The sequence below is a fragment of the Zonotrichia albicollis genome, chromosome 1 (assembly GCF_047830755.1).
Source record: "Zonotrichia albicollis isolate bZonAlb1 chromosome 1, bZonAlb1.hap1, whole genome shotgun sequence".
Lineage (NCBI taxonomy): Eukaryota > Metazoa > Chordata > Aves > Passeriformes > Passerellidae > Zonotrichia > Zonotrichia albicollis.
Genome location: NC_133819.1, coordinates 30,833,179 through 30,847,081, shown reverse-complemented (window position 1 = coordinate 30,847,081; position 13,903 = coordinate 30,833,179). Strand labels below are relative to the sequence as shown.

The 13,903-nt window shown below is 41.9% G+C and overlaps 2 protein-coding genes across 2 annotated transcripts; one reads left to right on the top strand and one right to left on the bottom strand.

The window, feature by feature from the left end:
* Positions 1-5,036: 5,036 nt before the first annotated feature.
* LOC141730144 (uncharacterized) lies at positions 5,037-10,294 on the bottom strand. Its single transcript, XM_074550009.1, has 3 exons — positions 10,206-10,294; positions 8,268-8,589; positions 5,037-8,000 (listed from the first exon to the last, which is right to left on the bottom strand). The coding sequence occupies exons 1-3, from the start codon at positions 10,292-10,294 to the stop codon at positions 7,452-7,454; spliced, it is 960 nt and encodes a 319-aa protein (XP_074406110.1). The 3' UTR covers positions 5,037-7,451.
* Positions 6,436-7,323, top strand: FERD3L (Fer3 like bHLH transcription factor). The gene has a single exon (XM_026799482.2). It carries the CDS (start codon positions 6,660-6,662, stop codon positions 7,224-7,226), a length of 567 nt encoding a protein of 188 aa, XP_026655283.2. The 5' UTR covers positions 6,436-6,659; the 3' UTR covers positions 7,227-7,323.
* Positions 10,295-13,903: the final 3,609 nt, after the last annotated feature.

Here is a 13,903-nt window from a genome sequence, read left to right as displayed (position 1 = left end):
TTACACATAATTAATATAAAAATAAAATATCATTTGTGGGGGGACCAAGTGCTTACAACTAAATATTTTAATGGGATTTTCCTAAGGTTAAACATCTCTATAAAACAAAAGGTCACAGAAGTTAAATTCCAGATAAATCAAACTCTCAATTCCCATTTCCCTTATTGTTCTTTTTGCCACCATTTTTCTATTTCTCTTTGACACTTGTTCTGTTCCTGCTTTCCATTTGTAAAGAGAAACAATACATACTCAATGCAAGTCTACCAAGCATATTGATATGGCAGCTGCTAAAACATGAGAAATGTTTTTAGAAACAAGATTTTAAATCTTATATTTAATCATGACTTATTTACCACAGAATAAAAGAAAAAGAGTGAATGACTTAGCAAAAATAAGCAAACACTATCCATAAGATTAGCTGCTTTCAATGTGTTGAATGGGAATGAAATGGAAATTCAGTTGGAAAGATACTATGTGATACTGTAATTGTAGACTATTGTCTACAATACACACAAAGACGCAAGCTGTTAAGAACTGTTAAAAGAGGCTATGAAGAAAAGAAGTTACATATCCTTAGGAGAATACCATAGCCAGAAGCTAGCAAGGCAATGGATGGTTGAGAACCTTGGCAAAGCAGACCTGTTTTCTGTAGATGACTTTAAGTTCAGTCCCCTTGCTAGTTGCAGGACATACATTTGTGAACTATAAAAAAAAACTGTAAATTTAATCTGTAAATTTAATCAAATTTGATCTGTAAAAAATAGAAAAAAAAAGGAAAAGTATGAATCTTGGACCTCCATCAAACATACATTTATTCTGTTGATATATAAGCAAAATCTTCACCAAAAAAATAGATTTAAGACTGACATTTCCCTGCATTTTAAAAATGGTGAGAAGTAGAAGAGAAAAAAATCATTAATTAATGCCTCTAGTACAAAATTAGAAAGCAATAAAATTAAATAATTCTAATAAAGATTTTGAAAAATCTAGACTTCTAGGTAAAGAATAGATATTTTATTACATTCCATTTCAACAAAAAATATTTATATAACAAAATCAAGATTAAAGAAGCTATGTTTGAATAACATTACACTTTTTCATGCATGATGATAAAAAGCCAGGAAATTCAAAGTCAAGTTTGACATTCCAACCTTAATGCATGCCCTGCTCTAAATCCCTCCCACCCCTAAGGTTATGATTAAGGAAAAAAGTATCATTCATAAAACCTTGCAAACATGATAAATCCCATCCCACCCTAACCACAGCTGTTCATTTCATTTGTCTATGATTTACCCAAGATTACAGTTTCAAGCTTTTTCTTCGTCATTTCTTTGGTCCCGTATGGGGAAATATCAACAGTTGCTTCTTTAAACTCTTCAAATGGTGTGTAATACCACTGTAAATAAAAATGAATTGCACTTTACTGGCAGAACATACCTAGTTTTATTAGGTTTTGCCCAAAATATTGATTTTGCCTAATGATTTCCTGTGTCAGGGAATAATGATGTTGCTGAATGTCACATTTTTGTCTGAGAGACCCAAGTTGTGAAACTTGATCTTTGTAAGTAGGTGCTTGTATTCAAATTGGAGTCCTGTTAATGGCAGGCTTGACAGAGGAATGCATTAATACAGTCAGATGCAAGTAGGATCAGTGCCTGAAATTACTGATAGGATCAGACTGTAAAGCTTTGGCTCACTGAATTTATTCTGGTTTTCAGCATAGATGTAATCCCACTGCTGAACTAGTAAGCTGGACTTCACCTGCTTTGTGAGGAGAGATTTCATACATATATCATCAGCCAGGAATAAAGTCAATTCTTAAACTGTCTATGCAGGTAAACTATTTAGAAAAAAAAAAATTGCAGAGAATTCTTACAGACTCAAACTCTGGTCACTGCACCAAATACATCCAGTTGTGTTCGCCTACATACTCTGGATATAAATCTTACCAGATTTCTTTTAGTTTTATTCATACATTGCTAATTCTAGAGCTCAGGCTCATCCTAGAGAGCTGAAAATGGTATCTCCAGGCCTCCCAGAGTCCACCAGGAGAGACAGACTTGAAGTGGACCATGATGTTTACTCCAGGTGCTCCAATCTCTGCAGGAATCAGAACATCTCCATGATGACTTGTTACTTGGGTAAGATCCAGCATTTAGGTGATATGAACCCATTTCTAGTACCCATATTATTTTCCTTAACTGATGGAGTCAACCAATTCTTTCCACAAATGAGATCTGGGGAAGTCAGGCTGAGGTAACTTTGTTCTCACCTCACTACAGACTCTTCACCTGTCTGTGGTGTACCAAAGGCTTTCCCAGCAGTTTCAGCCAGCAAGGCACTGATTCCTCTGGTCTGTATTAGCTTTGACCTTGACTTCATCAGCCTCCTCCTTTCTGGTTTTGTTGTAAGGCACTCAAAAAAGTACTGACCATTTTCATTCATTTTATACATTTTGTTAGGCTTCCCTCAGCTTCACTCAGACGTAAAATCTTCCAACATAAATTCTATCACAGTGCAGTGTTCTCTGCCTATTTAATCTCATAATGCATTGGGACATTTGAGGACTCTGTGACTCTTCCAGTGATAACACATTTAATCACATTTGCTGTGCTTTCATTTGAATGCTGTGGCATTATTCTAGCACCAAAATAACCAGTATTCAACTAGCTTTGTGTAAATATTTCCTTTTTTGTATTAATTCATCAGTAGTGTCCATAGTGCCTTCCTCTTCAATACTGATTGATCAAGGGTCAAGATGAGATATTGTCCAAACTCTCTCTATTCCTTTGTGAGCTGGCCCCATCTTCACATATATATTCTGTACTGATCCTGTCTGGCCTGTCAGGAATGCAAACTGTGAGTCCAACAGGACAGAAACTGTCCTGTGTTTTGAGGTAGTAAGGTCCTGATCCATGGACATTACTTTAATTTGAAGTTTAATGAGAGGGTCCTGAGCTGTAATGTCAATAATTTGAAAGATATTGCATTAGTGTCCCACAGACTCCATCTACTTCTGTTATAGATGCTGAAAATGACAGCAACTGTCACACTATTAATGGATCAGCTAAAGAAGAGAAGATTTTTTTTCCATTCTACAAAGAAAAGTGTAGACATTTTTTCAGTTGCATATCTAACTTTTTGTGGTTTCCAAAGCAGCCAGTGCCTTCTCAGGTCCTTGTTAATGAGTCATGTCTGATGGAGAGTATCTATATATTTCTGCATCTCAGGGTCACTGTTGACTTCCAGTGAATTTTCCAGTAAAGTACAGATCAGTCTTAAAATATATAGCATCTCAATCAATAATTCCAAATTATCAGAGTGGTTGTGTTTTCCTGTGTGATACTGTAGACAATTATCAGCACAGGCACACAGCACACAAGGTGACAGAAGGGCTGGGCAGAAAAGGATATATATATATAGCTTTCTGATAGGGCTAATAGATCAGAAAAGTTGTGGTTTGAGTTTTAAACACAAACCCTACATGAGCATCAAGCATAATTTTATAGATATTTCTGAAGAATAATTTTGGAAATAGCTGCACAGTGGTTTGAAATTGTAGCCATCAGTTCTTAGCATCTTTAAGCACCTTGTGAGCAAATTTTTAATTGATAAGCAAGTGAAATGAAAAGCTAGAATAGGAGAGGGCTGAAGGAAGGTAGGAGTCAAAAAGCAAATTACATTCATATTTGAAACAATTCTAGAACACACTTTGGATCACCTAATCTGGTCTGAGACAATTCTGGTGTTACAAAGCAGCCTCTTAAGAGAATTCATTCTGCTTCTCTGACATTTTTATTTTGTCTAGGTACTGAAAATCTGTGTCTTGCAGCACTGGTTATTCTTTATACATTGCCTCAGCTTCATACTTTCCCCGAAGTTGAGGTGAAAAAAATTACTAAATAAAAAAGTGACACATATTCATGGAACCACATTTCATTCAGTTTATTCTATATAATCTAAAATATTTAATATCAGAGAAAAATCAATATTTTGGCAAAACATAAGGGGGAATAGAAAATACACAAAGAAGAAAAGAATCTGCTTTACAAGAAGATTAACCTTGGTAACAAGTCTTCATTTTCTGCTAGGACCTACCAGTCCTATCATAGTTTGGTCTTTACTGCTTCTTTAAGAAGCATTGATATTTTTATGGCTTATGTTATATTGCTTTGTGATGCACTATTAGCTAGAAAAGCTTGTCCCTTTATGTTCTTGCAATATAAACCTCTTCCAGCTCTGGTTGTCTTTGTAGCTTGTGTCCTGCAAAAATCTTTAACTAGAGAGGTGAGCAAGAGCTTCTCTCTGAAGATAGCCTGGTGAAGGGCAGGTCTGTCCTCTACTAAATGCCAGTTTCCTATAGAACAGTAAATTCATATGAATTTTGACATAGAGGTGATGAATTAATATTTTTCCATTATTTTATTTCGCTGTCTGAAGCAGTTGTCTTTCCGTGATAATATTGAGTTCTGTAGAGACATATCTTTCATGACATTTGTCCTTAACTTTTACCTCTGTGTCTGTAAATAAAATACTTGCCACCTCAACTAAAAGGAGCCCCAATAAGTCAGGATCCTTTGTGGGTCAGTCATATATATATATATGTGTATATATATATATATATATACACATATGTGTATATATATATATATATATACACATATGTGTATATATATATATATATATGTCATATATATATAATCTTTCTTCCACCAAGTGTTTTTATATAGCATTTAACATTTACATCTTTTCAACTTATTTTTGGGTGCTCTCTAAGCAACACCTCTCAACAGAAGTTTTACAGGTCCTCCATGCCTCATTGCTTCATTCACCAGGTGTTCTGTTGCCCCATATTCGTTACAAATAAATAAGTCTTTGAGCAGCTCTCTCCTTGCCCGCTAAGAAACCTCTCAGCCCTAGTGAGATGAAGGCAATCCCGCTGCTCTTCGCTATTTATTTATACATCCCATCCCATCCCATCCCATCCCATCCCATCCCATCCCATCCCATCCCATCCCATCCCATCCCATCCCATCCCATCCCATCCCATCCCATCCCATATATATATATATATGGGATGGGATGGGGACAGGTTGGTTGTCGGCCCGAAGGAGGGGATGGTGGCGGTGTCCCCCTCCGGTCCCTGCGGCGCTGACCCCGCGGCCCCTGTGCGGAGCTGTCCAGCGTACCCTGGCGGGATCCAGCGCACCTTCCGCAGCCCGCCCGTCGGGCAAGGGGGCACGGGGAGAGACTTCCCGCTGCCCCTTTCCCAGGAAAGGGAGTGCGTGATTCCCTCGCTGAGTTGTCAATGACGGAAAATCCCGGTACGCGGCGGGAAATGTTTGCTGTCCTGTAGGCAAACAGGAAGTATTTTCGAGGAGAGAGATCCTTCGGCAGCCCCCATCCACCTCCTTTGATCTCATCGGTTTTGAAATCGCCTTAGAAATTAGAGACTAATTAGCCTCAAAGCGAGAGTGACAACAATGCATGACAAAGGAGAAGATTAGCTTTTAAGAAGGCAGCTCAGGAGTGATGGGCAGTCACTCCGGAGAGAGCTGCGTGTACAAATCGTGTGCCAAAGAAAATCGATCGGATTCGACCTCGGTGTATCTGACGCTGCCAGGGATTGCCAGGGCCGGGCTGTTTATATAGGGAGAATCTCTAGTACGGGAGGGTGAAGACAGAGCCTCTCTTCCAGTCTCCCAAGACAAAAGCAAAACAATCCACAGCGTCTGTCCTCAAGGAAACCTTGATCAAAGAAAGGTATTGAGCGGTGTCGGGTGTGTGGGTGGGTATGTTCATGTGCATTTCACGGTATTTTGCAGCATGTATCCTGCGTTATCAGTGCGTGCGCTCAAGCTGATTCCTCTGTGCTCTGCCGGTGACCGGGACGGCTCTACCGAAGGTGTAATCGCTGCAGGACAGCTTATCGTCCTCTCATTGGCAGCAGGAAGAAGTTTCAAACAAGTGCTATGAGATTGCCTGAACCCAAATGAGATTTACGAAGCAGCCTTTTACTGGAAAGATATTTGAACTCTGATTGAAGGGGATTTAGGGGGAATGAAGAGACGATTCCAACAGTTACTACTGGGAATGCAATATCGGGTCCCCTACAATGCTTACTTAGGCTAATGGAGGTCCTGTCATTCAGTTCCCACTGCGCTGGGATACAGGGTAAACATTCCCCGGTGACCCTCTGCGTGCAGGTCCCCTCTTCAGGACATCATTAAAAGCATACATGCAGTTGCCTGACATCAATTGTCAGGCTGGCTCCCAGGGTTCAGAGATCCCGACAGAAAGCAGGAAAACAAGCCCAGTGGAGACCAGGCTCTGCTCCTGGGGGCTTTAAGGAGGCTGAAAATCGTTTTGTTGCGGGTGTGTAAGAAGAGACAAAAGTGCTCAGCAGGTAAGAGCGGAGGGTTTTGCCAAGAAGGAACTGTCCTTGATCGCTGTGACAGGATTGACTCGCTGGGGACTCCTCTCTCGGGAGCATCCACGCGTCCCCGAGGGGATTGCCTGTCTCCTCTCATCAGCATCACGGCGAGAAGTTTTACAGCCGCTCTTTCTAGTCCTGCTAATCCTGTTATCCGGGGGGTTATAAATATTAACGTCGCTGGGGCTGGGGATGGGGGACCCAAATAAGCCCTCTCTGAAGTAAGATGTCAGCCAGCCTTTTCCCAGCCCGCCAGGGCCCGGCGCTGCTGCATGAGCTGCACGGCAGAGCCCCGCAAGCGCCCTGCCCGGAGGGGCTGCTGGGCACCTCGGTGCTGGATTTCGTGGCCGACCTGTCCCTGGGCAGCCCCCAGGGAGCCTCCCGGGCTGGGGCGGGCCTGGGGCTCTGCGAGGTTACCACCGGGCCTTCCTTCGGGGACACAGTCCTGTCGCTTCGGGAAGGGATGGCCCGAGGTTTGCCCCTGGCTGCTTTCGGAAATGGGGATCCCGAATACGAAGAAGAAGAGGAAGAGGAAAGGATGCGCAGCGCTTCCCTCCTGGACAGACCTAGGAGAAAACGGGTCATCACCTACGCCCAGCGCCAGGCTGCCAACATACGCGAGAGGAAGAGGATGTTCAACCTCAACGAGGCTTTTGATCAGCTCAGGAAGAAGGTGCCCACCTTCGCCTACGAGAAGAGGCTCTCTCGGATAGAGACCTTGCGCCTGGCCATAGTGTATATCTCCTTCATGACTGAGCTCCTGGAAGGATGCAGCAGGCAGGAGGCGAGCTAGGGAGCGCCGAGGCCAGGCGGGATGTGGCTGGGGCCGGGCATCAGCAGCGAGCAGGTGCCTCCCTCCTGGGGAAACAGATCTGTGGCTCTTGCCTCGGCTTCTCACACCGCAGCCGGGACCCTGCAGGTGTGGGATGCAAACCAGGAGTGTTTGGAGAAGCGTGCGCTGAGGTCGGGAGGCGTTGTGGAGAAGATGGATGGAGAGGCTCAGTGTGTTGCAGACTTTTTAATATTTATATTTTTTGTAAACGGAACTGGTTGGGGGTGGGGAATGAAGGGTCGAGGCTCCTTGGTTTGTGCTATGTTGCCTGCTTGCTTTAATATCTTTCCAATTTGTTGCTGTGGAGAAAGACTGGGCCGGGGCGGTAGAGCCATTCCAAAGTGCAGAACGGGTCTCCAGCGGGTTCGGTTCCTGCCCAGCTGCCTGCCAGGGAAATCTCGGCCTGCGCATTTTAACCCAGCGCTTTCTGCCTTTTAAAAAATAAACTCCCTTTTCTTTGAAATCCAGTCTGCCAAGTCCACGCCGCGTGTGACGGGGCCAGGGAAAGCGAACATCTGGATACAACCTCTTGTTGTCACGATTTTCTTCCCGGGAACGGCTCTGTCCTTGCGTGCGGGCGGCCAGCACTGTCGCTGGCACCGGGCGGGAGCTGGCGCAGGAGAACCCGGCACGGCACGGCACGGCACGGCACGGCGGGGTGAGGTGCGGCTGTCCGGGATGCTCCGCAGCCTTCCCGGCACTGGCGGGGCAGCCTGGGAAGCCGTCTGCGCCCTCCTGAGAGAGAAAACTTGTGAGTTTGTGGGCTTTGGTTTTGGGGACGTTAAGCGGAGACGTTCTCTCTCCCACGGCGCATTCCCTTACAAACGCACGCACACACACACACACACGCACGCCACGTTTCATCTTTGCAAGGAATAAAAGTTGTGAAATACATTCTGAAAAGCCGGAGCGGGAGGAAAGGGGAAAGCCCGAGTCGGGCATAGCCCGGGACAGGGATGGGGTCCACCCCGGGGGTCTCTGTCTAGCGTTCCCTACTGATACCTTCGCATGCATCTCTAGAAAGCGGCGAGCGGCCGGGACAGCGGCAGCGGCGGGAGGCGGCCGTGACCGGGCTGGGAGCGGGCCCGGGGTCTCTCCCAGGAGCCCCTCCGACCCATCTTGCTGTGCTCTGCCCTCCCTCCCAGCTCCCCTCCCCAGTTCCCTCTGCTGCTCGCCCTTCCTTGGCTGCTGCTGGGAAGGACCGGGATTTCTGCCCGCTTTCCCAGCGGGCGGGCAGCAGCCAGCCCGCTCAGAGCCGCTCCTCTCGCATGGAACTGCCCGTTCAGGGCCGCGGGTCTGCGTGGCTTCACAGGACAGCTTTGGTCTCCATTATATAAAATTACAGTAATATCAGTAAAATCAAGATTTACCCTGGATTCAGGCTAGTAATCCTAGGATACTATGACTCTTATTTCTTCTCACGTGTTTTGTCAGCTCTGCTTCTGAGCTGATTCTTCAGGTGTGATTCTTCTTCTTTTTCTCGTTCTGTTCACTTTAATGTTGTCATGAGAGATCTTATATCCTGTATTAATACTCTAATATTCTTTCTCTTTTCACTTGTTTCCCTGGTTTCTTTTTCTACTTGTTTTTGTTGACCTCTCTGACTCCACACATTGCATCTGCTCTCCATTTGTCAAAATGCTTTTTTTTCCAAGAGGCAGTTGGATAGTTAGCGCAGCTGGATCCTTTCTAGGAACTGGGGGGGTTCACCTCCTCAGAGGGTTTTGTGTTGTTTTGGGGTTTGTTTTTCTTCTTTTTTTTTTTTTCCTAAAAATAAAACGAAAGAAGGAACTACGTATGAACAATGTTCCAAAATCAACAATAGTTCACATAACCCAATCTCACTTTAGTTACCATCATCTCAGGCAAAATGATGAAAACACATTCTTTAAGGACAATGAGATACGCAATTTAATATTCACTTCTTACCACCATTTCTCTATGATCTGTCACAGTATGATTATATAACTTTTCACAATATTTCTTGCTCATATCATTGTATAAAATTAGAACTCTATAGCACATAGAGTCTTAAGTTAGGAGATTCATAATGTAAACATGTCTGTAACATAATTCAAAAATTATTGGTTTTCATTTCTTGGTTTAATAACAAAACACTGGAATTTGTTCAAGATCCAAGTTTGAGGTTCTTTTCGTACTTGTGTTAGAGACTAGAGAAAAGCAGAAAGGATATGATACATTTTATTTTTAAATACAAATGGATCTGGCATTATGAATTCTGATTTCTAAAGGATCACTGGAAATTTTGTAGCAATATGAACAGTAGTAACATTCTTATATGAGCCACTGATGCTAAAAACATTAGAAATTAAAAATGAAGTTGTGGTATAAGCCAATGAACACAATATGTAAACATCACAGAAAAAAAAACAAGATGTGTTTTGAGCAGCCCCTGAGCCACACATTGATTTATATGACCTTAGAACCTCATGAAATGGGCTTTTTTGTTTGTTTGGTTGTTTGTTTTGTGCTTTTCCAAAACTGATGAAAATTTACTAAAAAAGCAGTCTAAATGCAATTTTTTCAAAGGAACTGTTGAAACTAAAGTGTGTCCTTACACCCCTGAAGAGCTCAGTGAAACAGCAAGATGCCGTACTGATCCATCCCTCAGCCCTCGGTGGATGTGTTGAAAGTTTAGTTGGAAGCTGGAAAGTTGGAAGTTTAGTCTGGTAAGAATATAAACCAATTATGGGAACATTGCAGACAAGCTTCTTGCTGGAGTGCAATCCCATCTCGCTGAAATAACAAAACTCTGGGGTCCTTCCCGCCCCAATCATTGTCTCAGTCCAAGATAGCTGCATTCTAATCTGTGGAGCCGGTAGGGTACTGCAGCCTGTCAGGCTTGGGAGGACAGTGAAACCCCAGCAGGGACAGAGTGCAGGATGCTGCTAGCTCCAGCGAGGTTTGGATTTCACCCACTGCAGGGAAGAGCCTTCCTCCCCTCGCTCAGCATCCCGCTGCCACCAAGGCTGAGCCCAGCTCCTCGTCTCCCCAAAGCGCAGTGCCATTATCACCGCATTAACAACAAAAACCGACAGTGTCAATTACTTCTGGGAAAAGATAATAAGGGGCTTTTTAAAGCCTTAGGGCTGTTTGATCACAGCCCATTTTTAGACCCTGGTCTGAGGCTGGTTTGTTTATGTTCTCTTTGGCCACTGAAGACCGACTTTTTGTAGAAATTCGAGTTCCCTTGAAGCTATCATGTTACAATTAGTATTCAGACATGTAAACCAAAAAAATAAGACTAAATGAAATCATATTTGAGAGACATTTCATAGCTTTCGAAGAGAAGTATAAATAATCAAATGATTTTGCAATCTCTAGTTAGATTGATCTTGTTTTACAGCTGCTGAACCTGAAAGGATGTTTAAGCAAACTAGTGCTGGAAACAGAACAAAATATTATGATAGCACTGCAAACTTTTGAATCCACTCTCTGATCAGCTACTATGGCCCCATGATTGGTGTTTATTATCACATTTGTCAGCATTTCATTATAAATACTCAAGTGTGGAGGGTTTATAACTCAGCTATAAAAATTCCCTCTAGGATGAAACTTGATAAGTGAAGTCTCAGTCCAACAATACTTTTTTTTTTCTTTTACAAACTTTAAAATAAATTAGTTTTTGAAGTCATGGAGGTACTAAGCAAAAGTAATGGAAAAGTGGCTTTGATTTCTTTTTCAGATTGGTGATTCTTCTCAGAAAGAATTTCTAGATTACCCTACTGGTCCTTTCAATTAACTTGATCTTCCGGTTTTTGGTGGGTTTCTTTTTTTCTTTTTTTTTAAATTAAAAATACCTAATATGCTGAAGCTTAAAATGTGACTGTTGTGCATGCTGAGTCCCTGTTTTCACTTTTTCAGTGAATAATTTTCACAGGAATCTGTTGTTTTACTAGGCATGAATGCTACCAATCTGCAACAATGACATCCAAGCTTTTCCTAGAAATACAAGAGAATAGTTACAAGGATTAATAGATGTGCTGGTTATGCTCTTTTTGTAATACAGTAAATTAGTGCTTTTCCTAAAAACTTGCTAAATAGAATCAGTTCAGATGATTTGCTCTTCAACTGTGCTCAAAAAAATGCTTGTTGTCAGATAGTGAGATGAACACTTGACACTGCAATATATCCAGAATAAAATAATCGACAGAATAAAAATATTTAATTGCAATTGCCTAGAATTTTAGCTTTTCAAGAAGTGTTGCTCAGAAATTATGTTTTAAATTGTGTTTCATCCAAATTTTGCTTTTCCCCTTCTCTTTCCTAGTTTCAGTGATGACCTTTTTTTCTGGTTGGCACCGAAGTTTAAGCCTTTGAATTATTCACAGTTACTACTGACTCTGCTGATCACCAGCTGCACTCCAGTTCAGTGGTCCTTACATATCTGAAATTCCTATTTCTTCGAAAAAGTCAAAATAAAGGAGTAATTCTGTTACCTTTATTTTGTAGTACAGCTTTCCACATTAATATATACTTACAAGGGCTGCAACATATTCAAATTGTTGTGTGCATTATTTTATCTTAGTGTGGCTTTTATTGTTTCCAAAGGCTTCAGTGTCACAGTGGTGACACAGACCGTGTCCTCCCATGCTGAGGGGTTTTGAATGGTTCCCACACAAAGGTGTTGCACTGCAGAAGGACAGGTATCACTTTTGTCACACATGGCTTTATTTCAAACAAATAATCAGGCACACTGGGATTCTAGGCCTGTTCATATTTTTGTCATAATTCTGCCATAATTTCAGAAGGAGAGGTAAAGAGTATCCTTTTGGTTTAACTACCTCTCCTTAGCTCTGAAAGAAGAAAAAAGATAATAATTGTCCCTGTGAGTTCCAGTTCCATCTTCTCTTGCTCCAAGCCTTACAGGGGAACAAGGACAAGAAGTACCTTTTATGATTTTTCTGCACAGCAAAGAGGAAATCTGTGAATGGAAAGTCTTCAACATAAACAGATGCACTGAGTGAAGAAGTTGATTCAGATGTTGATATTTATTTCTTGCATTGTTTATTTACTATGCAGTCCTTAACCTAGTTAATGATTCCAACTTTTGAAACTTACAGTTATCAGAGGGAAGACTGGTACCCATAGAACAAAGGATACAGAAATAGATATACCACAGCAACCACTATTACTGCTTGAACTTTTCAGGTTCATGTGGGATAGATATTGTCTCTGATCTCACTAAAAGATAGTTTAGAAAAGACTTTCAAAGCAACCAATGACTTATGATTTTTCATTATTTTGTGTGGCCAAGATGAGGTATCATATAAAGATCCTGATGTCACTGCTGAAACAAAAGTTGTGACCTGAAGCCATTGTAGTGTTTCATGGTGAAATGGAGGTGCAGCTCCACCAGTCCTTTTCATTTAGCTGTTGGTAGTGATTAGAGGGAAATTATTGCTCATATCCAGTGTTGCTCGGAAACTATATTACACTTTACAGTACCCTGGGTTTTCTACTCAAGCTATTAGGTCTTGGCAGGGCCGCTTCCATGTGGAAATGTGTGTAAAGAAGGCACTGAGCCTTGTTCCCAGAGCCCTGCAGTGGGAAGGGGCCAAGTCATCCATCCTGGGTGTAGCCACAGCCAGGCTCTTGTACTGCCAAGGTGTATCCTTTGACGGCCTTTTTAATAAATACCTACTTTATTCTTTTAACACTGTCAGGCCTCTGTTCTAGGTAGCCTCTCAAGGCATATCTCTTCCAAGGGGTGGTTTCTGGGAAAAGTGCCATCTGCACCCTAAAAAATATACCAAGAGACTAGAAATATAAAGAAAAGTTTCATTAAACAGAAACTTTTTCAAGTGAAAGGGAAGACTCAACAAAGCCTTGGCACCCTGCTCCAACCCTAGACCTGGTAGCTCTTTGAATTTGCCTTTTCACCCTCCACTGCTCTGCTCCTCTCCCTCCTGGCAAACAGAAGGCCCTTATACTACAAAGTATGTTTCCTTTAGAGCACATTTATTTGGGAAAAGAATGTAAAACCTGATAGAGCTAGATCCAGCCACAGCTCAGCAGATTTCATGTTGCAAGTGTGCTATATTTTCTATTAAAGCTGGCGCCAGTGATCAATTTCTGCCATTCAGTCCACTCCATGTGGTTGTATATTTTCTTAATGAGGATCTGAATTCAGCCTCTTTCACTCAACTGACAGTCTGCCAGAATTATGCCATCTTTCCAAATGCAGAGATCATATGATCCATCTGTTGTCTGCAGCCATGCAGGGGAAACATTTTCCAAAGAGAAATGTGGGTTGGTCCCAAAAGTATGTAATTATCCAAATGCAGAAGTGTTTCAGATGTTTCAAGGTGCTCCTGGGCCTGGTCTTGGGCATTGAAGCTCCTATGAAGTCTTTGAGAATAATGTACATAACTAAGTAATTGAGTTGTCAGGAAGCTTTCAGAGTACAGGCCGAAAATTTAAAATTATTTTTGAATAACTTTAAGCAGAATCAGATATTCAGGACTCAGCAACATCATCTGGGGACATTTGTGAATACTTGCAATCACTTTTTGTTGTTAATATTATCATATATGCTACCAAATATAAAGAGCATTAAGTGAATATGCAGAAAAATGTTTTAATCTTTTTTAATAATTTTTTCATTATATGCTAGA